The following is a 26,805-nucleotide window of genomic DNA, read 5'->3' as shown; positions in this document are numbered from 1 at the left end:
TATTATTGCCTCTAGGGCATATTTCCTTCAGTCTCCCACTTGCACTAGAGTCAATAATCTAGATTACATTGTAATGATTCTAACACCCATGAAGTATTGGTGCTGATCATGTTTTGCTCGTGAGAGAGGCTTAGTCAACGGGTCTGCAACATTCAGATACATAAGTATCTTGCAAATCTCTATGTCTCCCTCCTTGACTTGATCGTGGATGGAATTGAAGCATCTCTTGATGTGCTTGGTTCTCTTGTGAAATCTGGATTCCTTTGCCAAGGCAATTGCACCAGTATTGTCACAAAAGATTTTCATTGGACCCGATGCACTAGGTATGACACCTTGATCAGATATGAACTCCTTCATCCAGACTCCTTCATTTGCTGCTTCCGAAGCAACTATGTATTCCTTTGTCATCATTATGTTACTTACCCGAGATTCGATCGTCGATATCTCAATACCTAGTTCAATGTCGTTACCGGCAAGTCTCATTACTCGTTTTGTAATGCATCATCATGTAACTAACTCATTAGTCACATTGCTTGCAAGGCTTATAGTGATGTCCATTACCGAGAGGGCCCAGAGATACCTCTCCAATACTCGGAGGGAAAAATCCTAATCTTGATCTATGCCAACTCAACAAACATCATCGGAGACACCTGTAGAGCATCTTTATAATCACCCAGTTACGTTGTGACGTTTGATAGCACACAAGGTGTTCCTCCGGTATTCGGGAGTTGCATAATCTCATAGTCTGAGGAACATGTATAAGTCATGAAGAAAGCAGTAGCAATGAAACTGTAACGATCATCGTGCTAAGCTAACGGATGGGTCAAGTCATTCACATCATTCTCTAATGATGTGATCCCGCTTATCAAATGACAACTCTTTGTCCATGGCTAGGAAACTTAACCATCTTTGATTAACGAGCTAGTCAAGTAGAGGCATACTAGTGACACTCTGTTTGTTTATGTATTCACACATATACTAAGTTTCCGGTTAATACAATTCTAGCATGAATAATAAACATTTATCATGATATAAGAAAATATAAATAACAACTTTATTATTGCCTCTAGGGCATATTTCCTTCAGAAATACCATCGGCTTGTCCTTAGCATACATAAGGATTGGGCCACTTGCCGCACTTTATTACTTTTCTTACTATTCATCTTGTCACAAATTATCTTGCTATCAAATTATCGTTACAACATTTACAGTGAAACCTTGCTAAAAGAACTTGTAAATTCCTTCTCCTTCTGGTTGGGTTCGACACTCTTATTTATTGAAAGGACTACGGTCGATTCCCTATACTTGTGGGCCATCACTTCCCGATTGCAAATAGAGGAGGACGGCAAGGTGGTGGACCCGGCGACAACAATAATAGATCTTCCTCTTCGCCAGGTTCATCCAATTTCTGCCAAATCTTCCTTAAGTATGGAAATCACACGGCACGGGACTGCTGGATTTGCTTTGTTGAAGAGTATCAACAAGAAGAAAAGGTTGTTGGTGTGGTGCCACTGATCATGTCATTGGCGAACTAGAAAAGCTCACCTTCAGAGAAAAATACCCTGGATAGGAGCAAGTGCACATAGCCAATGGTACAAGTATGGATATAGGTCATGTTGGTCATTCCAGTATTCGTACCACTCATCGTAATTTAACGTTGAAAAATATTCTTCATGCTCTAGTACATCGAAAAGTCTCCTACCTGTCCATTGATTTACTCGTGACAATCGAGTCTTTATTGAAGTTCACACATGGTTCTTTTTTATCAAGGATCGGGTAACGAAGAGAGTAATTCCTCAAGGTCAATGTAGAGGTGGTCTTTATTCCCATGTTCCAGAGTATTGGATGTCAAATGTCCCCTTGCCCAAATTTCCTAAAAACATTATGTGAATTCAGAAGCATACGCATTCATGATTTACATTGCATATTTGGTTTTGAAGCAATCATGACCAACTCTTGAACTCAAATTTATTTAACAATAATTTGGAGGCCATGAAAGTTTCACAAAAATGTTTTTGAAAGATTGCATAAGGGTAGGAAAGGAATTTTCCTAGGATTAATATTTGCCCTATTTTGTTTGTGTGAACCAGGGTTTGGAAATAGTTTAAACCCTGGATAAAATAAATAAAACAGAAAACGGATTATAAAATAAAATACTTTGCAAATAGGGACATTAGTATTTGACACAAATAGTTTGTCAAAATCCACAAAGAAAAAGTCCAAGCTATCAGAAATATTCCAGAATGAATTTAGGAGAAGTTTTCCTTTTCAGGAAAAAACAAATTCAAATTCAAATTAAGTAAGAGAGAGCAAAGAATAAATAGAATAAAGCAAAAGAAAAAAGTGAAAGGCCCAGCCAGCCAAGCCAACCGAGGCCCCGCTAGCTAGTCAAGCCCAACCCCCCGCACGCGCCTCTCTCTCTCTCTCACTGCCAGGTGGGTCCTGTTGGAAATATGCCTTAGAGGCAATAGTAAAGTTGGCATTATCATATTTTTCTTGTTCTTGATAAATGTTTACTCTCCATGCTATAATTGTATTAACTGGGAACGCAAATACAAGTGTGGATAAATCAACAAATACTGTGTCCCTAGTGAGTCTCTACTAGACTAGCTCGTTGATTAAAGATGGTTAAGGTTTCGTAAACAAAGACTTCTAGTTGTCATTTAATAACGGGATCATATCATTGCGAGAATGATGTGATGGATAGACCCAATCATAACCTTAGCATCTGATCATGTCACTTAGTTTAATTGCTACAATTGTCTTAATGTGAAGTATCTGTTCCTTGGACCATGAGATCGTGTCACTCCCTAATACTGGAATAATGCTTTGTGGGTATCAAACGTCACCTCGTAACTAGGTGATCATAAAGGTGCTCTTCAGGTATTTCGAAAATTATTTGTTGGGTTGCATGGATAGAGACTGGAATTTGTCACTCCATGTGACGGAGAGATATCTCTGGGCCTCTCGGTAATACGACATCCTAAGTAGCTTGGAAGCATGTGACTAATGTGCTTAGTCACGGGGATATTGTATTGCGGAACGAGTAAAGAGAATTTGCCGGTAACGAGACTGAACTATGTATAGCGAGACCGACGATCGAATCTCGGCAAGTAAAATATCATGAGACAAAGGGAATTGTATACGGGATTATCTGAATCCTTGACATCGTGGTTCAGACCAATAAAGATCTGCGTTGAATATGTGGGAGTAATTATGGCATCTAGATCCTGCTATTGATTATTGATCGGAGACGTGTCTCGGTCATTTCTACATGTCCTCGAACCCGTAGGGTCACGCATTTAACGCTCGGTAACGGTAGACTAGTATTGGGATATTCATAATGATGAGTCCAAAGGTAGTACTCTCTTCGTTTTTATTTACTCTGCATATTAGAGTTGACAGAAGTCAAACTTTATAAAGTTTGACCAAATTTATAGAAAAGAATATAAATGTTTAGCATAACAAATCTATATGATGTGGAAGTACATTCAACAACAAATCTAATGGTATTGATTTGTTATTGTATATGTTAATATTTTTGTTTATAAACTTTTTCAAAGTTTGTAAAGCTTGACTTTGATCAAAACTAATATGCAGAATAAATAAAAGCGGAGGAAGTAGTTCGGAGTCTCGGATTTCTTTGCGACTAGTTAGTTTTTATGTTTCCTGGAGCACTGGTACCTTTGCTGTCATTCGCGCCCTGACAAGCCGAATCTCCTGTTTTACCCTGATTTATTATGTAAAGAAATGCTATGCATTTTGCATACTCTTGGAGAACGAATTGCTTTTTTTGGGTCCCAAACTTTATTAAAATTGAACAATATTCAACGGGATACAAAGATGGTCATGAGGGAAAACAAATTGCTGGGTGTGCATGTACGCATGAGGGAAAACAAATCGTAACTGAGATCGTTTTACACTGACTGACACTTACATGTGATTATGTAGATTATCCGCCCACATCATGCATGTACGCATGTAGTTTTATTCAGCTACTCAGCCGTGAAGACTCGATTTTCCATGCATGTCTCAGTCGAGATCCGACCAGGTGACGGGCAACTCGCCTATGCCGACGTCGACGCCGAGGGCCTTCCACACGGCGGCCGACGTGCTGATCTCGTGCTCGCCGCAGCCCTGCTCGATGTCGCACTCCTCCACGACCATGGCCTCCACGGCGACCCCGCGCGTGGTCACGATGCGGATCATCTTGCCGCACCGGATGCCCCCGCCGTACCACGCCGAGGTCAGCGACGCCAGGAGGAGGTCGTTGCTGTGGGACTTGCCGTCGCACGCCGCTGGCCCGCTGTGGAAGTCGGTCAGCGACATCACCGCCGGGGCGTCGTGGACGCGCTCACCGGAGTCCTTGACCTGGACGTGGCGGCCGGCGGCGCACGACACCTGCAGGAGAACAAGGACGCCGAAGATCGCCGCGACCTTGGTGGTGTTCGCCATGGCAATTGAGCTAGCTCCTGCTTAATTGCGTTTGTAAGCTTTGCCCTAGGTGCTTTGTCTCAGTGCTCTTGGTTGGAGGAGCTTATGTAGGATGGTGGCGCAGCCTGCTGACAAAGAGAGGGACGTATTTACTCATGCTGAGTTGCTGACCTCGGGCGTCTCGTCAGAGAACAGCTCGTGGAAGCCTGTCTGCAGACAAAATAAGGAAAGAGATGCTATAATTGCATCGATGAGATCGAGTGTTTTTGGATTTCATGGCGCTACAGCAACATGTGTGCCAGATTTGAACACGGATTGGCGGATTGCTCTGTCTCTGTGTTCGTCCACCGATGGAATGAGAGAGTCACCTTTTTTGTTAAATGGACAGAGAATCAGTCGCCGGTGTTTGCGAGGGGCGAGTCTTTTGTCTCCCCTGCAGCGAGATGAAAGAACCTCTCGCCTCTAGAATATTATACTTCAATTTGAAAAAAAACGATTATGACGCATCTAAAAATTGCTCATGCAGTGTAAAAAAAGTTTGCGTGACTTTTAGAAAATGTTTGGAGCATTCAAAAAATATTGACATTTAAAAAATTGTTCATGCGTACCAAAATATGAATGTGACATTTAAAAAAAATATTAATATGATATAAATAAATGTTTCTGTAATTTAGATAAAATTTAAAAAACAAAACTGTGATATTCAGAAAATATGTTCAAGCGTTTTCAAAGATATATTCCTTGCATTTAAGAAAATATAAATATACAAAAATGTTTGTGTAATTTTAAGAAATGTTCCGTACTATTCAATAAATAATCTTGACAACTTAAAGAAATGGTCGCCCATTTGAAAAATGTGCTCATGACATATTCTTAATTGCTATACGTTGTAAAAAAAATCACTAATTTGATGAAAATGTAGCATTCATAAATATGTTGAACATGTATTTGTAAGTGTTTAACATTTACATTAAAAAATGAAAATATGTATTTGGACAAACGTTCATCACATATTTGAAAAAATGTTCACCGTGCACCAAAAACATGTTACACACGTATACGGAAAATGTACAACGTGTATTGGAAAAATTGGGCATGTATTTTTAGAAAAAATCCAAGGAAACCCCCACATAGAAACAAAGAAGGAAAATCCGCATGGAAGATTTTAAAACCGGTTCGAACCGGCCCCAAGAACCTTGGCAACACTGGTGCGGGTAGCTACAGTGTTTGGCAGGCCGTCAGCGAGTTATGTCTCGCAACAAGCTAGGCAAGGATGCATTTCTTCCGTTGGGCCCCATTGGCGGAGGGCGAAGAATAATGCGCATCTGGTTTTCTCCTGGCCCTGTATTAGTGCAGAGAAGAGATAATTCGCCTGTGATTTAATGATTTGCCGGAGAGATTTGTTCTTTCTCAAAGAGTGATTTCCAATGTATCAATCGAACCCAAGGTGATTTATTACAGCCGAGACTGTTTCCCGTCTGGGCGACGGCCACCCCATGCAAACGCGTCAGGCAACGGGCCCACGGGCGCTCCTGCCCATCCGGGCCCACGTGCCGCCAACGGGCCGATCGCCCGCCCGCACCCACCGGCCCCCTGTCTCAATCTCTCTCTCTCTCTCTACCCTCCTATGGATTCCATCATTTCAGTCCCGATTCTCCAGATTTTTACTGCCCCGCTCCCCCTCTCCCCCCTCCCGGTCTGCCCAAATCGCCTAGGGTTTCGCCCCCTCGATCCCCGCGCGCCACCGCGGCTCCGGCCGACTCCTCCCCGCCGCCGCACCGCGTGCCGATTGCATTCCCCTCCCCGCGGTGCGGCCGCCACCGCGAGGGAGCGAGCGCGGGGATCGGCCGCTCCCTCCCTCCCTCCCCGCCGGCTCCAACTCGATCTCTTACCCGGACCGGACCGCCGGGGGCGCAGCGTCGGCAGTAGGTGAGCAGTCGGTTTCTTCCGTTTTGATGGCAGATTGGGGGTCCCGGTTAGTCTCAGATTCGTTCGCCCCGCGCCGGTGTGCATCGGTCCCGCGATTAGCATCCCCCCCAGTGTGGTCTCTCAGCGGAGGCATCCTTATTGAGTGTAACGAGAGGGAGATTCGAGTGTCTAGTTCCTTTATAGGTAGAGAAAAGGGGCAGGTCTGTGATTTGTGCTTGTAATGTTCAGTTGGGGCCCTGTTACCACACCGGCCCCTGGATAGACTGAACCTGCAGTGGTGAGCATGTGTGTGCCCTGTGATCACGCCGGCTACCCGATGGACTGAAGCTGCAGCGGCGGCCGGTGAGTGTGTGTTTGAGCATGTTTGCGCGTGTCTAGTGTGCGCAGGAGTACTTGCCAGCATGCCTGTGTTAGAGTACGTTGCCGGGGCGAGGGGGTACAAGTTGAAATGTGGAGCATGAATGGCCATTTTTATCCAGTTTATTATCAAGTTTGTAATAAATTAGCACACTGGCAAGTAGCACATTGCCACGTTAGCGAATCGACAGAAGCGCAGTAGCATCGGACAAGGAACGCACCCTAATTAATACCGAATCGCCAATTATATGGTCTGGTCTAACTGGTTTCCTCACCCTGCAAACATTTATGTGTAACAATACCTTTATTTAGACAAAAACAATTGACCCCTCGGGAGAGACAACCCAAATGCATAGCATTTTAAGGTCGAGAAAAAAGCCTGTACCTGCCGCTACATCGCGAGTGTGCACACTAAGTGTGGGGACTTTCTTATCCCTGATTACCAGGGTTCGACCCATGGTCGGTAGCCCCACTCCTGGAGTTCTTACCACCGCGTTAGACAAAAGGTATATGACCAGCTTTATGTAGGAATAATACTTGTCGCTTGCAGGTGTTAATGGATGCACCATTAATTTGTACTCCCTCCGTAAACTAATATAAGAGCGTTTAGATCACTAGTAGTGATCTAAACGCTCTTATATTAGTTTACAGAGGGAGTAGCATTGTTCAATTACTAGTTCAGCACTCGCGTTACATGTGAGTGTGCTCACAGTTTGCACACAATGAGGGCGCATAAATATATTATTTATAGTAGTGAATGTTCCTTCTGTTGTTTAAAGGTCAAAGCGAGTAACAGTGCATAAATTAGTCAGCTGGAATGACTCCTTTAGACTCGCAATAAAGTGTTTTGTTCAAAATACCAAATTTGCAATTCTAACTAAATCGCAATATTGCATTGGATTCATTATTTGTACTGGCTTTCAAAAATACCTTAGCCGCGTGAGTAAAAAAAATTTTAAATGCATTACTCATACATCAGTATGGATTGGTATCACTAAGCTAAGCGGTTATTCACTTATTTCATATTGGACGTCATACTTGTAAGATGTATGTACACCCCTTGCGATGATAATTGTTGTATTAAAGTCATGTACTAATGGTGTATTACAGTTTCTCCATAAATAACATATTACAAGTGTTGATTTCCTATGTTACAGATAAGTCTACTGAGTTGTTATATCATATTGATTCAGTCATATCTAATCTCCTAAATGTTGTTGCCTTATAGGATGATCACACTGTTTGCACAGAGCTGAATCTTTGTGACCATTAGAGTGCTATTTTGGAACAAGAAAACTTCTAAGTGAAGCTGCACAGAGAGAACCTTTAGAGTTGTCTGCTGTTATTGCTTCCATGGTGAGTGGCTGAAAGACTTGATGGAAATGCTTTCTCCTTTTCTGTTTCTAATGGTGTGTATTTTGGAAGGCAACAAATGAGAACCTCCCACCAAATGTCATCAGGCAATTGGCTAAAGAACTGAAGAATCTTGATGAATCACCTCCGGAAGGGATTAAAGTTATTGTTAATGATGATGACTTCAGCACCATTTTTGCTGATATTGAGGGCCCTGGTAAGATCCAGAAATATACTTTGGTTTTCAGCTGCTATTTATTTGTCATCCACATTGCCCGTGCTGCCATGCTGGCCATGCTATTGTACCAGCTTTGCATATAATGGTGTTTTTTTTAGTATTCATGGATTTCTGACATATTGTTTATTTAGAAGTTGAGCATCGATGAATCTTGTTCTTTCTGACAATGCATTTTGTAAAATCTCACGTGTTTGAAGTTTCTTTCTTTTCTCTTTCTTATTGTACTACTTTAACCTCATGTTCTAAAAATCATATCTGGACATGATGCAGCTGGAACTCCATATGAGAATGGAGTATTCCGGATGAAGCTATTGTTGTCTCGTGACTTCCCTCACTCTCCCCCAAAAGGTAGTTATCTTCTGGAACTTCCAGAACTGTCTGTACTTTAGTTATTTCTTTAAATAAAGCCTCTGACTGAAAATCTGCATTCTTCTATACTTCAGCTATTTCTTTAAATGAAACTTCTAACTAAAAGTCTGCATTCTCCTTTTATCTGCAGGGTTCTTCTCGACAAAAATATTCCATCCAAACATAGCAACTAGTGGCGAGATATGTGTGAACACGCTGAAAAAGGATTGGAACCCTAGTCTTGGGTTGAGACATGTTCTGCTGGTAAGCTAAAGCTGCCGCACAATTCGCCATTCTTCTGTTGAGAGCAATGCATGATCTCTTTGTAAGAGATTACTGAATTTAGATTTAGAAGGACTGCATGATAGCTATGGCCTGGGAATAAAGTTCCGTCTGCTCTCTCACAACATGCGGGAGACTAACTATGAGCTCCTTTTGTCATGTGCCACAGGTAGTGAGATGCCTTCTGATCGAACCATTCCCCGAATCTGCCCTTAATGAACAAGCTGGAAAGATGTTGCTTGAAAACTACGAGGAGTATGCACGCCTTGCAAGGTCAACCTTTGACTATGCATTTTTCAACCCTAGTGCGATGCTCGCAGATCTTTTTCTTACGGAGCAATTTTGGCACATGGTCATGAATCTCATGGCTGCCATTTCTGTCAGATCAGATCGCAGGTGATACTGTGGTTTCGCCTAGAGCTCTGACCTAGGCAACTGATGATTTCATATTGCTCCGTATGCAGGCTATACACCGGCATTCATGCACATAAACATAAGAACAAGTCCAAGAGCGGAGCCATTTGCGAGTCAACCACAACTCTAAACGTTGGCCAGAGCAACAACACCGTTCCGAGCAAGAACATACCATCGGCGCCAGCACTAGTATCCACCTCCACCTCGACCAAAGTTCTCGGCATACAGGATCAGAACGCAGCTCCTTCTGATCCTGCTGTAGGGCCATCAACGGCAAACAAGAAGGACGGGCCGCTTGCCACCAAAATCCCAGCCGAGAAGAGGAAGATGGATGCCAGGAAGAAGAGCCTGAAGAGGCTGTAACAGCGCACCCCGCCGGGATAGCGTCGAAGTGTGGCTGTTGTAGTAGTTAGGAGATTCAATCCCCTACCCTTGATAAGCGACGCCAGATTCAGCAGGTGCACAGTGGAACCGAATGAATAAATAAACCCAAGGGACATCTGATGAATCTGGTGGTTGATTGGTAGAAGTATGCCTGTAGTCAGAACTGTAGTGATGTGAGATGAGATGCATGTGAGTTGCACCCCTGTTGGAATAAACTCTAGTGATGTGCAATGACGAACTATTTGGAAGAACAAACTGTCGCCTTTTCCACTGATTCTGCACTAAGTTTTGTCTTGTGATATGTTTAGACTGTTTAGTGACACAGAAGCTCCTTGAAAGCGAGCTTAGTGCTAAAGTGAAAAAGGGGATGATATTCATTCACCCTGAACCAATGGGCAGCCGGCACTAGCGATGGTGTTGTAGGGTGTAGTAGCATCTGATGGAGTGTAACAAACAACAACCTGATAAAGGCGTGCTCTTGAGTGCACACCACCATGATTATCTTTCAGCTACCACGGAATCTTCCCCTTTGTGGATCATGTAGGGCTGCCTTCTAGATTGGAAACCATCATATATATAATCTAAAAAAAATGAAGAAGGAAATTTATCATCAAGTTTCATGGCATGATCCGGTTCCTGTGCCGACCACCTCCCCTCCAATCTTGAGCCAAGCATACATTTTTGTGAAATTCCGCCGTTCACATCAAGCAGGTGAGGGTCAGCCCCCTCTTTTTGTAGCCTCTGCTCAAGCTCCAGCCCCTGTCGGGCTTCTTTTCAAGATATGATGTGGGTTAAAATTGGCGATGGGTAATCATGTGGCAAGCAAGTACGTACGACCGATCATCGACCTTCCGGATGAGACGAGACGGGAGGAGGAGTCGTCACCGCGAATCCCAACTTCCCAGGCTTTACGGGGGTGGAGTTGCGGGTGCCCATCATGACGACGACGGTCCACCCAAACCCAAAGGTGTCGTGCGTGGCCCAAAGAGGATTCGCGGGGGCTTTCGCAGGCAACTGCCTGCGTGCCTGCGGCGAGCACCGGGCTTTTCATCCTCCCGTGTGCCTTTCTTTGGTCCGGCCTCCCCTTTTGGTTTCTCTACGTTTGGTTACTTACTTTGACTGGCCGGTAAAAGAAAGAAGCATCAAGCAGATCCATTTCAAGCGGTGGCGTGGACGGTGGCCGCTGTCGGGCGTGGAGAATTCGTGCTTGGCCGGTGAAGAACAAGTCCGGTGACGCCCTCGCCTTTTGCCCAGGATCGCAAGCCTCGCAGACGCCATCATCGTCGTCGTCGGCGGCGGCGGCACAGTCAGCAGCGGCAGTGATCCCTGCCCTCGACTCGTCTCTGGCTTATCCGAACGTGCAGTGCAGTGCAGATAAGATATGGGATGTCCCGAGCGCTCGTGGAGAGAGTCCAAACGGGCTGTGTGTACCAACCGGGGAAGAAGGAAAAGAGGGGCAAGCGCACACACAATCTCGCACGGACAGCAGATTTTCACCGCTACTGTACATCTACAATAATCTACTACTCCCATGCAGCATGATTGTGCTATTGTATTGCCGTGCAGGACTCGTTCTGCAGTGTTAATACTATAATCGATCTGACGTCGGAGGCAGGGTGGTGAGATTTGGCAAGCTTCGTCATTTCGGCCGATATTAAACAATGGAGCCAAGTAGGGGCCTTGCCGATCGATCAATCTATATTTACCCAAGGGGAGGGGGACAAGTGGCCGAGCACGTACAGTTTTCAGTCACATGGATGAGCTGAGCTCAGACTTGATCCTCCTCTGCCTGTATGGGATCATCTACGCGGCGGCTATGCCCATGCCATGCTCGGATCCAACAACAATGGAGCCGATACATAATAAATCAGCTGTTCCCCCACGAATAAATATACAGGTCCTAAAAGTTCTTTCTATACAATATACAATATATTTGCTGGCTGGCTGTGAGTGGTCGCATTATTTGAAATAGAGCCGCTGCTTTGGCTACCTAGATTGGTGCACAAAGCAACTAGCAAAACACTGCTTTGCTGCTGTGCCACGAGCGAAGCAATACGATCTCTCCATGTTTGAAACCCCAAAATTTTCTTGGATGCCTAGAATTCGTTTGGAAAGTACTGATAAAGTGCCTGCCTTCTAAGTAAGTGCATCCGAGTCAGAGGCGTGGTATGTATGCGCTATGATAGCTTCTAGTGTACCACGTGAGTCAATCTGTGATTGGATGGTTAGAACATCTACAGCCAGCATCTCCACATTGCTTTGTGCCGCTCCCGTCTAGATCAGGGCGGCAGCAGCGGAGGCAGCCCACGGAAGAACGCAAAGCTCCCCGGCTCGCTATCGAGCTGTTGGAGCGCGAGGCATCGGCGAAGGCAATGAGGCACGTCGAGGAGCGGGAACGCTTGCTCAGAAGGCCTGCCGAGGGTCACATGGAGCTCTCCGACGACGGCTCAAAAGCTCCGACATTGACGATGACGACTCTCCGGCGGACGACGCCTACACCAAAGGCCAAAGCAGCACCACCGACCGCAAGGGGAAGGGGGCAGCGAGGAAATGGTGATTTCCTCCGCCCTTCCCTGTTGAATTAAGTATTTTTTATCGTATGTTTAGGGTACTGTCCGATTGAAACTGCATGTTTTGGTTATCCGATGATCGTTTGTGCTACAATTATGCATGTTTTAACTAGATTTCGTGCTAGTTTGTTGATCTACATAGGTTTGTTTTCACGCGTGCATGTGTTGCATGGATATGAGGGGCCGAATTCGAGATACGCAGGTGCGGACGGACCTAAATGAGGAGTGCCCGTTCAGTGCCGGGCGCGTCCGCGGGCGTTTGAGGGGCCGGATATTTCAAGTACGACTGTACTCCCTCCGGTCCTTTTTACTCTGCATATTAGAATTTTCTGAAGTCAAACTTCACAAAGTTTGACCATATTTATATAAAAAAATATCAACATCTGCCATGCTAAAGTTATACAATATGAAACCTTAAGTCATGACACATCTATTGGTATTGATTTCAGATTGTGAATGTTGGTACTTTTTTCTATAAAGTTGGTCATTTACGAGGTTTGACTTCAGTCAAACCTTATATGCGAATTAAAAAGGACCAGATGGAGTAGATGCTCTTAGGAGGACAGTGATATCCTCAGCCCATCAGGATTTAGTTTCTAGACTTGACGCTGGTGCTCGCATTTTTCTTAATCTATTTCAGGCCTTTCGCGCGATGTGCGTTCAGTGAGAGAAGACGCTCCTATCCATTGAGAAAAGACGTTTGTGGCGACTTCGACAATCTCAAAATGGTATGGCGGCTTAAACTCTCAATGCGTGTCCGCGCGTGCTAGTGTGTCACACTTGAACACCTACCACCTAGGGAAATCATGCATCCACAGTACACTCGCACCGGTTTCCTCTTCATTAGTTGTACCTCAGCGGATCCTAACTCCATCCCGCCGGTACCAATCGAAACTAATGACCAAATCTACGATCGCATGGACGGGACAAATGTTGTACGTGCATGCACGTGAGAACTAGTGTTCTTTACGAGCCGCCCGTTCAGACGCACCTAATGCACGCTGGACTAGATCAACCAGCACCCAATCACAGCCTAGAGGGGTTTTTATCAGTCAACACGACTGGAGAGGGAGCGAGAGACAGGGATACGCGTGCTTGGCCGCTTGCTCGCTTGTGGAAAACTTCACTCAAGTTTTCAAGGTTCACACCGTGAGTTGTGATGATGGCGACGGCGTGACATCTCCGTGGGGGCGCCATTGTTTTGATTGCCCAGGATGCTAGCTTTGTTTAAGCCCGGCACTTGGATGGATCATGGATGGAGGCGTGTGATCGATGGGTAGTTTCCATGCTTTGCCCGTGGTTGACCTGAGATCATTCACACTTGGGTGGGAAGGTAAAACTCATGGGCCGTGACGATTGCTACTCCCTCCGATCGGAATTACTTATCGCATAAATGGATATATCTAGATGTATTTTAGTTCTATATACATCCATTTCCGATACAAGTAATTCCGAACGGAGGGAGTAGTTTCTTGTCGAAAATCACCCTCATGCGTCACCCACGGAGAAAACCTCAGCCAAACGTATAATGCCTTTAGCATGCAACCGCGTGACCACCACTTGACATATGAATATGCTAGTGTTGAAGAAACAATGTATGTGTGGCAATGTTAATCAATAGTAACATCGGTTTCACTTGACTAGTTTAAGTTGTTAGTGGTGTAATTCTTTTTTCTTTTTTGCGGGGAGTTAGGGCATCTCCAGCGGCAACCCGCAAATTTCCTCTCGCATCCATCCACAGGCAGAGAAGGGGGGGGGGGACAGTTCGCAGACAAGGATGCGGGAGGCCGTCATCCAAATTGGACGAAATTCGTTCAAGCACGGCCAGATTTCACATCAACATGACGAATTTCATTGCATTTACATCAAATACGTTGTGCTCCTACGGCTCTTGAGGTATAATTAATACACCTAATCTATGATCACCGGTGCTTGTTCCCCGTGTCCGGCCATGAGCCCTGAGGACTGAAGCTTTGCCTTCTTCAGTTCCGCCTAGGCGCTCTCTAGCTCCGCCTCCGGAGCCCCGAAAAGTGAAGTTGTCCGCCTCCACGCCGCCGCGACTAATCAGCCTTCGTTGTTGAGCCCACTAAGCTTGGCGTTGACGGGAGGGGAGAAGCGGTGGCCTTTCTGGGACCCAAGCGCCGGCGACCTACCGTGCACTACTCTTCCTCGCTGCCGGCAGCGCCTGCGAACTTTGTCGGCTTCGTGATCGTGGTGGCGGGGCGCGGTCTCGGCGGAGCCGACCATGTTGTCCTCATCGTCCATCTCGCCAAACACTGCCTCATCCGTCTCGTCACATTCCTTGTAGGCGGACGCCAATTCTGTCGGCTGCTGGCAGTACCGCCAGCGGGCGGAGCGGTAGGAGTCGAGCACCGCCGCTTGCTCTGCCACATCCGCTTCCACCGTGATCGCCCTGCCAGGGGCGAGCTGCTCCTTCGCTTGCTCAGCCACGTCCTCATCCGGCACGATCACCCTGCCGGTCTGCTCCTCCACCTGTAGGTGCTCCTGAAGAAGTTGGTGGTTGTGGGCGGGGTGGGCCTGCGCCTCCCGGAACTGCTCCTCCCGCTCGTCCCGCACCATGTCCATGTAATGGGCACGGTCCTAGCCGATGGTCATGGTGCAATGCACCGGCGAGGGTGGCGCGGAGGAGAAGAGTAGCACCGGCATCGTCGGCCACGTCCTCCATTGGGACGTTGTCGTCCTCCGGCTACAAATGGCAACCATCTCCTTCTTCTGGTCCGGCGTCAGCCCGTCCCAGAGAGCTTTGGCTCAGGAGGAATCCTTGGTGGGAGTGGTGCGGAGAGGGATCGGACACGGACGACTGCGACTATGGCCGGGGCAGTAGTTTACATAGCAATGGTGAGCAGCAGAGGGACGGGCGGGTGGAGCCGGAGTAAACGCCTCGGCAACCGCGTGTTATTACCGTGATCAGAAGTGGGCATGGGTGTTGTCCGGATGCTTGCAAAACCCCCACGTTTGTCTCCGAATTGCAGGAGAAAGTATATCGAGGCCGTGTCCCAGACCGATATAAGACCGTGTTGGATGCGGTCCGAACAAGGCTGTTCGAACATATGCGAGCGGTTTAACGGTCGGAGTTGAAGATGCGAGTAGTATAATTCAATGTTTAAGAAGTCTGTGTTGACACATCCTGACATCCCCTAAGCCATCGTCTGCCATTTCGTGACGGATGCGGTACAATTTGAATATTTGATGCATCCCAAAAGAAAGAAAGGAACAAAGAAAATGAAGTCGGACCGTAGGATCTCGATCCATCCCAAATTCTCAATGGTGAGAATACTTTTAATGTCCCAAAGTCAACTAAACACACATATGCAAGTACTTAAATCTGTCAAATTGCAATTCTAAACGAGAACTAGCTACTGTAGTATACATGCACAAGTCGGTCAACTCGTGCGATTCTAAATTCGAATGACAACTACACATGCAAAACTAAGGTCGGTCAACTTTGCAACTCATAATTCAAGCAACAACTGTGCACACAAATGTGGTACTATGTAGTAGTAGTAGTTACAAATGACCAGGTCAGAGCAACAATACCTACTGCGTACTACTTGGAGCTAACGATCGATGGCACTACAAACCAAGCGGTAGACAACAACGCGAATGGATTCTCACGACGTCGGCGTCGACTTGGACCGTACAACGTAGTTCTAGATACATTCATTTTCGAGATAAGTAATTCCGAACGAAGGGAGTAGCACGTAGGAAGAAATCAAGAAAAAGCAGCGGCCCGTAGGCTGCCAGCACGAACCGGCCACGGGACTACAAGTCTCACTGTACGTAGCCGTCGCGTGCGCATGCATTGACGGGCGCCGACGCCGTCCGTCGCCATTGACGGGACGCATCGTGTCGTGCTCGTGTACGTGCACCCATGAAATGAAAGATTCCACGAGCATGGATTGTCGTGCACACACACATACATTGTTGATTGAGGCACCCAGCTGAAGGGCCGAACCTTTTCACAAAATCACGAGAAGATTGTTACGTGGGCAAACAATGAGTAGAACAATACGCGAGCATGTGGCAATTCCGAGAACATGGGTGCCTGGACACGACACGCACGCTTCTCTCGTGCATGGCTTCCGATCACGATTTTTCTCAAAAGATTATCTGGACAGGGCTGAAAACGCGCCCTGACCAAGCGGTAGACAAGAACGCAAATGGATTCTCACGACGACGTCGCCTTCGCCGTCGCCATTGACGGACGCATCGTGTGGTGGCCGTGTACGTGCACGCCTGAAGATTCCGCGACCACGGGCTGGCGTGCACACCATTTGATTGACAGGAGGCACCCTGCCTGAAGGAACTTGTCAGAAAATCTTGAGAGAGGCCTATGAGCGCAGCAACGGGTGGCGCGGTACGCGAGCAGGCAGCGATCCCCTCTGTGCACGACACTCATTCCTCTCGTGCATGCTCCAGGGATATGGTAAATAAACGAGGCAGAGAAGCGGATGTGTGCCTATCTCGTCAGTGTCACGGCTTTCTCGACAAGAAGAAAAAAATGTGCCCACGGCGGAAGACACGAGTGGAATACAACTTGTGTTCGTGTTACGGTGTTACGGTTTTTTCTTTTTTTTGAGACAAAGTTACGGTGTTACGTGTGGTGACAGATGAAGATTTTTTTTTTTTTTTGAGACAATGGTGACAGATGAAGATGGCGCAGGGAGGGCGGGCAGAAAGGGTCCAAAGTCCAGAGGCCGAAACGGCCCGGCAAAACCAGCTATGCGCCCACAAACCGCCGCAAAAATACAGAGGCACGACAGCTAGGCAGGCAGAGCTCGCACCGCACGCACATGCGCGCATCCTCTGTGCCGCCGCCGCCGCCGTGGACCGCCAGCCCGATCCGCCGGTGGAGTGACCCTGGGCCCGCCCGCCACCTAAAACTCACCCGGCGCCATCCCGTCCGTCCGTCCGGTCCAGTCCAGCGCGCATTTCCTCCTCCTCCTCCTCCTCGCGTCTTCGGTCTTCCACCCGTCACCGCATCATTATTCTGCACGCCCTCCCTCCCTTGTGCTCTCCCTGCTCGCTTGCCACTTGCTGCTGGTCTCGCCTCGCCCGCGTCCACTTCTCCGCCACCCCTCTTCCGGTGTTCCCTACGCGGTCGTGATCTGCGCCGGCCCGGCGGTTCCCATCCGACTCCGATCGTGCTCCAGCCCCGCGCGCGCGTGTGGCGGGGAGCGGGGAAGACGGCGCGCCGGATGGTGTGAATTGTCGGGCGGAGATGACGAGGCGGGCTCCGGCGCGCGCATGCGGCGGGGGCGGCCGAGTACTGCTGGTTCTGCTGCTGGTCGCCGCCGCCGCATTGGCGCCGCGGGGCGCGCGCGCGGTCACCGACGCCTCCGACGGTACGCCCCCTCGCCCTTTCCCTTCTCTCGTTAGCCGTTCCGGTGCGTGCGTGCGTGCCTGCGTGCGGCGAGCGACCGACACGGTTGGGCCGATGCTCCTCGCCGGTGGAAGTGGGAAGCAGGGGATTGATTTTCGGTCCGCCGCCGCCGCTTGCTCCATCTCACGCGAGCCCGTAATCTACGCCGGTTCCGCGGGTTTTTACTCCGCAATTTGACCGTGCGCGGTGAAACTGTGTCGGCTGCGGGCGGCGCTCGCGTACGATGCGAACGTGGTTACTTTTTTTTTCTTTGAGGGAGCACGAACGTGGTGACAGCTAGCGCACCGACGGGGGGCCCCAAAGGACCCTCCGGCTTTCCGGATAGGTCTGTACGTTCGACTGGCTCAACTCCGGTGGTGAATTCCGCAGCGCGGTTCTTCATGAGATTGCCACCAGATTTTTTGTGTCTCGGGTGCGGCAACGCAGAACTGGCGAGCGCGAGGCGATCGACCACGACATGTGTAATTCGGATCGGTTGATGTTTTTACTGGCTTTCCAGCAACCGGGCCGTCCCTGTCGGCAGGGATAACGAGAGCAACTTCTGAGGCCTACAGTAGTAGCGTGGTGTCCTCTGCTCAACTGTGTCCCTCCCATCGTCCTCGACAGCAACGGGATAAAGAGATATGTTGGTCGTGAGCCGGATCGGTCGAAGTTGATAGCATGAACGGCCAGCGAAAGCAATGGTAGATTGGATTTTTCTTTTAAGTGGCACCACAACGCGTGTTTCACTCTTAATCGCGCTAATTGCCGTATCGGTGAATCTGCAAAATAGCAGACAAACGAGGTGCTGGGGTGAGATAACTGTAGGAATCAAAAGTGATCCAAGTAACACGTGTTGATTCTCACAAGCTTTTTTCATTAGTCTGTTTAGTGGTACAAATGTGGGTGGGGAACCCAGTGTGGCTTTTGCAAGTGCATCCCTGTTCTTTTAAAAATCGCTCGCTGCCTTCAGCTCATGTGTGCTGTGATGCAAAAGTTGGCAGCATGGGGATTTGTATGGGTTCCACTTATTAATAATGCTCATGCTCATGGCTTCTTCTTTATATCCTTTTTGTGGTGTGTAGTTATTGCTATGAATGGACTGTACGTTTCGCTCGGATCGCCGAGCCTTCCCGGGTGGATTCCAAACGGCGGAGACCCCTGCGGCGAGGGTTGGCAGGGAGTTACCTGCACCGGCACCGGCATTACCAAAATGTATGTCAGGCTCTTCGTTGGGCTCGCTTTTGTTTCGTACTTTCGTTGATTTGTTTGTTTTGGACTATTTATGAGATTACCATTTTCTAGAAAGATGAATGTCGCAAACCTGGGAGGGCAGCTGAGCAGCTTAGGGAACTTCACTTCAATCACCACCATGTAAGGGCGCTAATGCAGTAAATTTATTCTTTGCTGAAGTTCATCATTATATATATCCTGTTTCGCCATTGTCGCCACAGTAAAAAAAATCACTGATATTTTCTGTATCCAAATAAAGTTTTTTGCTGATTTAATTCTACCTGTTCCCGTAGAGATCTTAGTAACAATAATATTGGTGGAACTATACCAGAAGACCTACCTCTCACACTGCAGAATCTGTACGTGTTTTGATCTCGTCTGCAACTCTTTTAGTCTTTGAGATATAATCCATCTGATGGTACAATCTTTACTCACTGTTGCTGCAGTTTCCTCTCTGCTAATCAGCTCACTGGAAGTATTCCCAGTTCGTTGTCCAAACTTACAGGTTTATCAGCCATGTAAGACTCCTCTTCTTTTTTTTTCTCAACGAGTCTATACTCATGCTAGTTTGTTTTGTCAAGCGCATTTCTTAATATCCTTATTTTTCCCAGGTCACTCAACGTCAACCATCTAGATGGAGAACTGCCAGATGCTTTCGATTCACTTGCTGGACTTATAAATCTGTAAGATGTATCCCTATTTCCTACACTTTTATAGGTGTTGATCAGGATGATGTATTAATTGCTTGCTGATAGCATCCAAGCTTTGTTACAGGGATATTTCTGAGAACAACTTTACTGGTGTGTTACCACCTTCAATGAAAAACCTGTCATCTTTGACTACATTGTGAGTTTACATCTTACCTTTCATGTTCCTATTTTCCCAGGTCATTTCTGTTTCCTTATTTGTTAACTGTTATATGATAGGCGCATACAAGACAATCAACTGTCAGGGACCCTTGACAACTTGCAGGATCTCCCCATCAAAGACCTGTAATCCCTCATTGTCTTCTTCCTTATATCATCCTCTTTCAGTTATCTTAGCAAATTGAATAGAAGGCATTTGATTTAATTCTACCTGTTCCCGTAAAGTTTTTTGCTGATTTAATTCTACCTGTTCCGGTTAAGTTTTTTGCTGATTTAATATTATTATGTGCTTATTAGTCAGTTACTTACCTTTTCTTCGAAAAAGAGGCATGCCCCTGGCCTCTGCATTGATTGACGCTGTTATGACCAGCATATTAGGGGCTTAGCCCAGTGGGTTATGGCCCAAGTATCTTAATCATTATTAGGGGCTTAGCCCAATTATCTTATCGCATTAGGATCGTTTGCTTAGGATAGGAGTCAAGTAAACCTCTTTATATAAGGAGAGGAGATGTATCAATCTAATCAAGCAATAAGAATATTATTATCCCTATTGCCCGGCTCCCGGAGGAGCCGGAACCCTAGCCGCCTCTAACCCTAGCCGCCGCCGCCATCTCCCTCCGACGCGACGGCGCCCAGCCGCCGGCGCGCCCGGTCATCGCCCCGTCCCACTCCATCCTTCCCCTACAAACTCCGGAGCAGGTCCGGTAGGACCCCTGGTTCTACCAGACGCACAGAGCCTTAGATAGTTACTTACAAAACCATCAAGCCATCAGTTGCACAACATTTGTCTTCAGAGGATAAGTCTATAAGATCATGGTGGCTGACACACAAAAACTTATGCCTTTTGAATGTTTTGCACAATATATTAAGGTGTTACTCCCTCTGTACCATAATATATTACGGTACAGAGAGAGTAAAACGCTATTTCATGTCTCTTGATGATACCTTCTGGTAGTAGGAAGCACTTCTGTCATCTGGCTTTCATTTATTTCTGGAGGCAATGGTTTCCCACTGTAGCTGATTTCTTCTTTCGAGAAGCCAATGCATCTTTCCATTTTACTGCAGTTTTTGTTAAATAGGCACCGCACCGGCAATTAATTTCCCAATAGGCAGTTGCTTTGCTTCTAAACTTTCCTTTGGAAACGCTATATATTTTCTTTGTTTTAATTGATAGAAAAGAACAATGCTATTGATGGCACTACCAAAGTATAAAGTTTAACCCATATGCTGTTCTAGTGGTAAAGATGTTACTCCAGATATTAAATGGTTCTCTTTGTTACTTATCAATTTCCTTACTCTGTTCAGGAATGTAGAGAACAACTTGTTTTCTGGACCAGTACCTCCGAAACTAGAGAACATACCGATCTTCAAGTGAGAAAGCCTCTTCATTCTTTTATTCATCTATTTCTTAGTGCCAGCCTAGTTGCAATAGCTATCAGCCTATCACATTGTCTAATGTTGACATTATTTCATCTATTGAAGATCTAGATATTTAATTGCATTGATTTTGTGTGACGTGTTAAGTGACTGACATAATTCCAGTGCAGAAAGGATGGTAATCCATTTAATACGACTATAGCCCCGTCAGCATCACCGCCTTCAGCGTCGCCGCCTTCATCAATAGGACCAGCACCAACTCCAACACCAGCAGGACCAAAACAAGCCCCAACTCCAACAACAACGCCTACAGATCTAAGTCCAACAAAAGCACCCTCACCTCCATCGCCCCCTTCAAAATCCCCTCCTCCCTCAAACTCTTCTGATGGATCAACTACTCGAGATAGCACCTCATCATCTCAGAAACATAATTCGTCAAAAAAGCTCAAGATTGCCGGATTTGTTATTCTTGTAGTAGTGCTATTCATATCTATAGTCCTGCTGGTAATCTTTTGTTTGACCAAGTACCAAGAGAGACGGTCAAGATATGATTATAACAGAAGTCAGCTGGGAAGGGTCCATCATAGGGTTGAGCCCCAAATTATGCCGGCTTCAGTGCAAAAAAGGGATGATACTAAAAAAGGTTAACTTCTGTGCATATACCGGTAGAACAGGGTGTTCTGGATTTATTTTTCTGTATTAATTGAAGATATTTTATTTGATAGGTCCAGGTGAGACCCTTGAAAAGAGGAGCCGTGAGTCAAGTTTGGCAGCAGCAGGTATGAAGCCCTTGAAACAAGGACAGTCTAATTTTGACATGTTGTTCACCAAGTTAAAATGTCTAAGTTCTGTGCAAATGCTTGCAGCTCTCCCAAAGAAACCTGCTGAAAACCGAAAGGAGCACATAATTAATTTGGATCGGACAGACTCGGAACTTTTTGCAGTTGCACCCCCTCCCCCTCCACCACCCCCTACTGAAAAAGTTGTTGTACAGCCTAAGCCCATTGTTGCTCCAGAAAGGAGGCATAGCCCTCCACCAAGGACAAGTACCCCGACATCTGCCACACCCTACTCTGTTGCATCTCTTCAGCAATATACAAGCAATTTCAGAGAGCAGAATGTGATAAGAGAGAGTAGATTAGGAAAAGTATACCTAGCTGAGCTTCCTGAAGGCAAGGTATGAAGTACTACTTGTAACAATGCAACTCACTATTTGTCGTGCAGTTTAAACATTATGCTTGATTTATTTTATTCTTTGTAGTTATTGGAAGTTATGAAGATCGACAATCCCAATGGAAGAGTGTCAGTGGATGACTTTCTAGAACTGGTTGCGCTTATCTCAGAGATCAAGCATCCCAACACCCTTGAGTTAGTTGGATACTGTGCTGAATATGGACAGCGATTACTTGTATACAATCACTTCAGCAGAAAAACACTAGATGATGCACTTCATGATAGAGAGGAAATCGACATTGAACTATCATGGAATGCTCGTCTCCAGGTTGCTCTTAGCTCCGGCAAAGCCTTAGAGTAAGCCAAATTATAGTTTTATCTTTTATGCAGTCCATATCTGCCTCTCTTAACATGTGTGGAGATTTATACTCTGAATTACTCTTTCCCTGCAGGTATCTTCATGAAAGCTTCCAACCCCCGATCGTGCATCAGAATTTTGAACCAGCTAATGTTCTCCTAGATGATAAGTTGTCAGTGTGTGTTGCTGAATGTGGACTAGCAGAGCTGATGCCCTCAAGTTCTGTCACTCAGGTAAGCTGTAATATGTGTTATAGATATTGCATGTTCTAAGTACATAAAAATGGGGCAAGTTCAGGTCCCTCTTACTTTAAGGGCTGATGGTGCTATGTCTCAAAACTGTGATACAGCCCAAAGTTAGTATAGCATGTGAAGCATATCTGTTAATAGTGATGTACCAACATGCACTAGTTCATTCTAAGAAAATCTGTATCAACGTCAGATCTTGATAATCAGCTTTGCTAATGTGGTTGTGTATTGCATGATACGGCATTTCTGTCTTCCCTTAGCTTTCTAATAGACTGTGATAATTTGTTAATAGTCTTTTAGTATCAGTAAATCAGTGCACTGTACTGAAAATGAAAGGTTTCTGGTGTATGCCTTCGCCCTTCGAAGTCTTAAAATTAGTAATCTGGTAATGGGGATAACAGATTGTCTTTCCTGTTAAGGCCCCGCTTGGATTGAGTGTGAAATTAGTGAGCTCCCCGGTATTTAGCTGAAGTTTGAACTGAATACCGGGCATCACACAAAATTTACATCCAATCCAAACAGGGCCTACTGTTTCTTTACCGGGGTATTCCACTAGAGTATCAACATGTTAAATGAGTAGATTTAACTTGTTAGAAAAGCTTTATGGACCGTTCGCTAGAAGGATTTAATTAGTTACTGACTTCAGTAGCTGTTGATGCTTTATATCCTATTTTGACCACAAATGAGTATACTTAGCCTTTGCCTTAGCCTATTTAATTCGCCCATGCATTGACAGACTCATCTTGTTATGTGCTCACGGATGTTTCTTTTTGTTGCAGCTGTCAGGTCGGTTGCGCGCATTACTGAACTATGATGCGCCTGAATTCCAGGAATCTGGGATCATTTCAGAACGAGGCGATGTTTACAGTTTTGGAGTAGTGATGCTAGAACTTCTTACCGGGCGTAAACCATACGATAGGTAAGAGATTTGAACTCTCATGCTTGGCTTCACAACGAACTTACCTTGTTTGTTTCATATTTGAACTCTCATGCTTGGCATAAGAAAACAACTCTCTGACTCACCTGCATGTCTGTTGTGAAAACCGAAAAATTATACAGTTCACGCCCACGCCATGAACAGCATCTTGTTAGATGGGCCGGTTGTCAGCTCCATGACATTGAATCCCTTTCCAAGATGGTGGACCCTTCTATTCGAGGGCAGTGCTCCGAGAAAGTATTGTCGCGGTTTGCTGACATAATCAGCCGCTGTATCCAGGTAATTCATTTTTGTTCTAATACTGCCAGGATGCAATTTCCTAAGCATACTATAGGTGATGCTTGCCACTTTTTGCACAAGAACCTTATGAATCAAAGGCATAAAACATATCTGATAAGAAACTTTCATGATGCAGAGGGAGCCAGAATTCAGGCCACCGGTGTCTGCAGTTGTCCAGGACATAACTAGCATTGTGAATGCTTCTCGTGAGGAATCAGAGTAACAAGCAGTTCGATGATTCACAAATCTCATGGGCAAAGTCGCCGCTCGGAAATTTTTGGGATGGAACTTCTTTTGGCATAATGCAGAGCACATCATATGTCACAGATTTCTGGGAGAAGTATAGCTATTGATCCTTACCAGTGTATCATGTAACTATGTAAATGATGAGTAGGTGGTGGTCACATTCATTCAAGGAAAACATCATGCTTTCCAAATGGAATGTCTTAGACAGAATACCGGGTATTTAGTGAACAGAAATTTGACGCAGAAAGCAGGGGAAATGCAGAGATGGGGAATGTGCAGGAAATGGATGTAAAACTGCTATTGCAATACCATGATCATCTCTGGTGATGGATTTTGGGGGAATGCCGGAAGGACTAGAACCCTACAGGAAAATTTCCTATGTAGCCCTCTTTGAACAAATGAACGAGCTTCTTGAATTCCTATGGAATGCCTCAATTGCGTAGTGATTCTGGATGCACTCTTAGCATGAGGTTGGACCGTGTTGGAAGTAAAATCTGTATGTTCTGGTCTTCTGGATACCAAAACAAAGAGGGACGCGTCCTATATGTAACTGAATGCTTTTTTGCAAGCATTTTGTGGCCTAAACTCTGGCTTGCAAATTTATAATTTTTACAACCAATGCAACTCGCAAGGAATATTCAAAGTTGAATCAACTCATAGTTAACTCGAAAAAAAAGGAATAAACTCACACTTGCAGGTTTTGACAATTTCTTTTGTAGACCCGTACTTGAAAAATATACATTATTTCAAGAAATATAATTATTTTCCTCCTTGGTTTATTTCTATTTTGTAACCCACAACCTTCTGCCCTGCGCTCCATTCCTCATACAGGAAACTGGTCACCTACAAATTGCGTCTGGCCGAATGGTTGGTGTCCTTTTGCAAAACCCAAACCATCGAATTCGGCCCAAACCGTATCATAATTCATAATTCAGAACAAAGGTTGCATAACAAGCCAAATCAAGATGGACTCAGGAACAGGATCATAGCAAGAACTACTCAAGAAAAGGGATATCACGGTGAGAACTGAACATGATAGACAGAATAAATAACCATCGTTACTATTTCACGAGATACTGAAACAGTGTGATGCCACAACACCAGCACAAGTTACACAGGGACATAGCCCGAACAGCTAACCATTACAGAGAGAAGCATCGACCGACCAAGAAGACAGGGAACGGCGTATCTAAGAGGAGGTGAACTTGGTGACGGCCTTGGTGCCCTCGGAGACGGCGTGCTTGGCGAGCTCCCCGGGGAGGACGAGGCGGACGGAGGTCTGGATCTCCCGGGACGTGATGGTGGGCTTCTTGTTGTAGCGGGCGAGCTTGGCCGACTCGCCGGCCAGCTTCTCGAAGATGTCGTTGATGAAGGAGTTCATGATGGACATGGCCTTGGAGGAGATGCCGATGTCCGGGTGCACCTGCTTCAGCACCTTGAAGATGTAGATCTTGTACGTCTCCACGCTCTTCTTGGCCTTCTTCTTCTTTTTGTCGGCGCCGCCCTCCTTGGACTTGGGCGGCCGCTTCTCGGCCTTGGGCTTCTTCCCCGCCGTGGTCTTCTCCGCCGCCGGGGTCTTCTCAGCGGCAGCCGGCTTCTTCTCCGCCTTGGGAGCCATCGGACGCTGTTGCTTCGCCGGGGAGAGGTGCGGTGGTTCGCCGGAGGGTGCGAGGGGACTGGTGGTGGGGAATTGGATTGCTGGTTGGTGATGGGATGGGGAGGGCGCGGCGGCTTTATTTATGGAGAGGAGGAGGTGGACTCTGATTGGAGGAGGGGTTGGTGCCCCGGATCGGTGACGTCGGGTGGTCTATCGACGGATATCAGCCGCTCGCTGCTGCTTCTGATGGACGGCCCTGATGAGCTTCGGCGCGGATCGATGACGTGGCCAAAACTTGGGCGGGGAGATCAAACTCTCTTCGTGGCGGGAATTTTGGGTTTGATGGTTTTCCATCCTCTGCATCTCAGCTGAGGAAGAGCGACGCATGTTCCAGCTTCACATGACTAGAGCATCTCCATCTGTTGGCCCTCTCAGAAAGCACAAAAATCGCCGCCTGGGAGCGAGCCGACAGCTAAATCAGCGTTGGGGGCGGTTGGGCATCCAGCCGTCGTTCCCAGGTCGGCCCCAGGCGCCGATATCGGGCCATTCGTGGCCGCTTTTCGGCCCAGATAAATAGAAAAATGGTCCAATATCGGTGAGAAACGGTTCATATTCGGCGTGGTTCGGCATTGAATTCTCAACATAAATAATATTTTTATCACATAGTTCATCACAGAAAAACAAATAGTTCAACAAAATAGTGCAACAACAAATAGTTTAATACAAATTATATAGTTCAACAAATAAAAACTCATATTTCATCACACGTCGAGCCCGGCGTCGCCCTTGATTCTCCATA

General features: G+C 46.3%; 3 protein-coding genes across 3 annotated transcripts; 2 read left to right on the top strand and 1 right to left on the bottom strand.

The window, feature by feature from the left end:
* The first annotated feature begins 6,075 nt into the window (after nucleotides 1–6,075).
* Nucleotides 6,076–9,994, top strand: LOC123149326 (ubiquitin-conjugating enzyme E2 22). Its single transcript, XM_044568966.1, has 7 exons — nucleotides 6,076–6,363; nucleotides 7,949–8,076; nucleotides 8,146–8,290; nucleotides 8,582–8,659; nucleotides 8,811–8,923; nucleotides 9,111–9,214; nucleotides 9,406–9,994. The coding sequence occupies exons 2-7, from the start codon at nucleotides 8,074–8,076 to the stop codon at nucleotides 9,716–9,718; spliced, it is 756 nt and encodes a 251-aa protein (XP_044424901.1). The 5' UTR covers nucleotides 6,076–6,363; nucleotides 7,949–8,073; the 3' UTR covers nucleotides 9,719–9,994.
* Nucleotides 9,995–17,102: 7,108 nt separating this feature from the next.
* Nucleotides 17,103–24,855, top strand: LOC123149321 (protein STRUBBELIG-RECEPTOR FAMILY 3). The gene is made up of 17 exons (XM_044568962.1): nucleotides 17,103–17,675; nucleotides 18,778–18,907; nucleotides 18,998–19,066; nucleotides 19,219–19,284; nucleotides 19,372–19,443; nucleotides 19,537–19,608; nucleotides 19,700–19,771; nucleotides 19,852–19,917; nucleotides 21,097–21,162; nucleotides 21,339–21,811; nucleotides 21,894–21,947; nucleotides 22,035–22,345; nucleotides 22,430–22,698; nucleotides 22,794–22,932; nucleotides 23,727–23,866; nucleotides 24,007–24,163; nucleotides 24,300–24,855. Exons 1-17 carry the CDS (start codon nucleotides 17,552–17,554, stop codon nucleotides 24,384–24,386), a joined length of 2,367 nt encoding a protein of 788 aa, XP_044424897.1. The 5' UTR covers nucleotides 17,103–17,551; the 3' UTR covers nucleotides 24,387–24,855.
* A 592-nt stretch (nucleotides 24,856–25,447) lies between these two features.
* Nucleotides 25,448–26,132, bottom strand: LOC123149322 (histone H2B.3-like). Its single transcript, XM_044568963.1, has one exon. The coding sequence runs from the start codon at nucleotides 26,025–26,027 to the stop codon at nucleotides 25,599–25,601; it is 429 nt and encodes a 142-aa protein (XP_044424898.1). The 5' UTR covers nucleotides 26,028–26,132; the 3' UTR covers nucleotides 25,448–25,598.
* Nucleotides 26,133–26,805: the final 673 nt, after the last annotated feature.

This window comes from Triticum aestivum, chromosome 7A (genome assembly GCF_018294505.1).
Source record: "Triticum aestivum cultivar Chinese Spring chromosome 7A, IWGSC CS RefSeq v2.1, whole genome shotgun sequence".
Lineage (NCBI taxonomy): Eukaryota > Viridiplantae > Streptophyta > Magnoliopsida > Poales > Poaceae > Triticum > Triticum aestivum.
This window is presented reverse-complemented; position numbering and strand designations above follow the sequence as displayed.

Bases quoted from the DNA above. Each gene is read 5' to 3' on its own strand.
- LOC123149321 (XM_044568962.1), top strand. From the start codon at position 17,552: ATGACGAGGCGGGCTCCGGCGCGCGCATGCGGCGGGGGCGGCCGAGTA. The intron at 17,676-18,777 runs GTACGCCCCCTC...TGTGGTGTGTAG, and splicing joins GGTCACCGACGCCTCCGACG to TTATTGCTATGAATGGACTG. The intron at 19,772-19,851 runs GTGAGTTTACAT...GTTATATGATAG, and splicing joins CTGTCATCTTTGACTACATT to GCGCATACAAGACAATCAAC.
- LOC123149322 (XM_044568963.1), bottom strand. From the start codon at position 26,027: ATGGCTCCCAAGGCGGAGAAGAAGCCGGCTGCCGCTGAGAAGACCCCG.
- LOC123149326 (XM_044568966.1), top strand. The intron at 8,660-8,810 runs GTAGTTATCTTC...TTTTATCTGCAG, and splicing joins CCCTCACTCTCCCCCAAAAG to GGTTCTTCTCGACAAAAATA. The intron at 8,924-9,110 runs GTAAGCTAAAGC...CATGTGCCACAG, and splicing joins GGTTGAGACATGTTCTGCTG to GTAGTGAGATGCCTTCTGAT.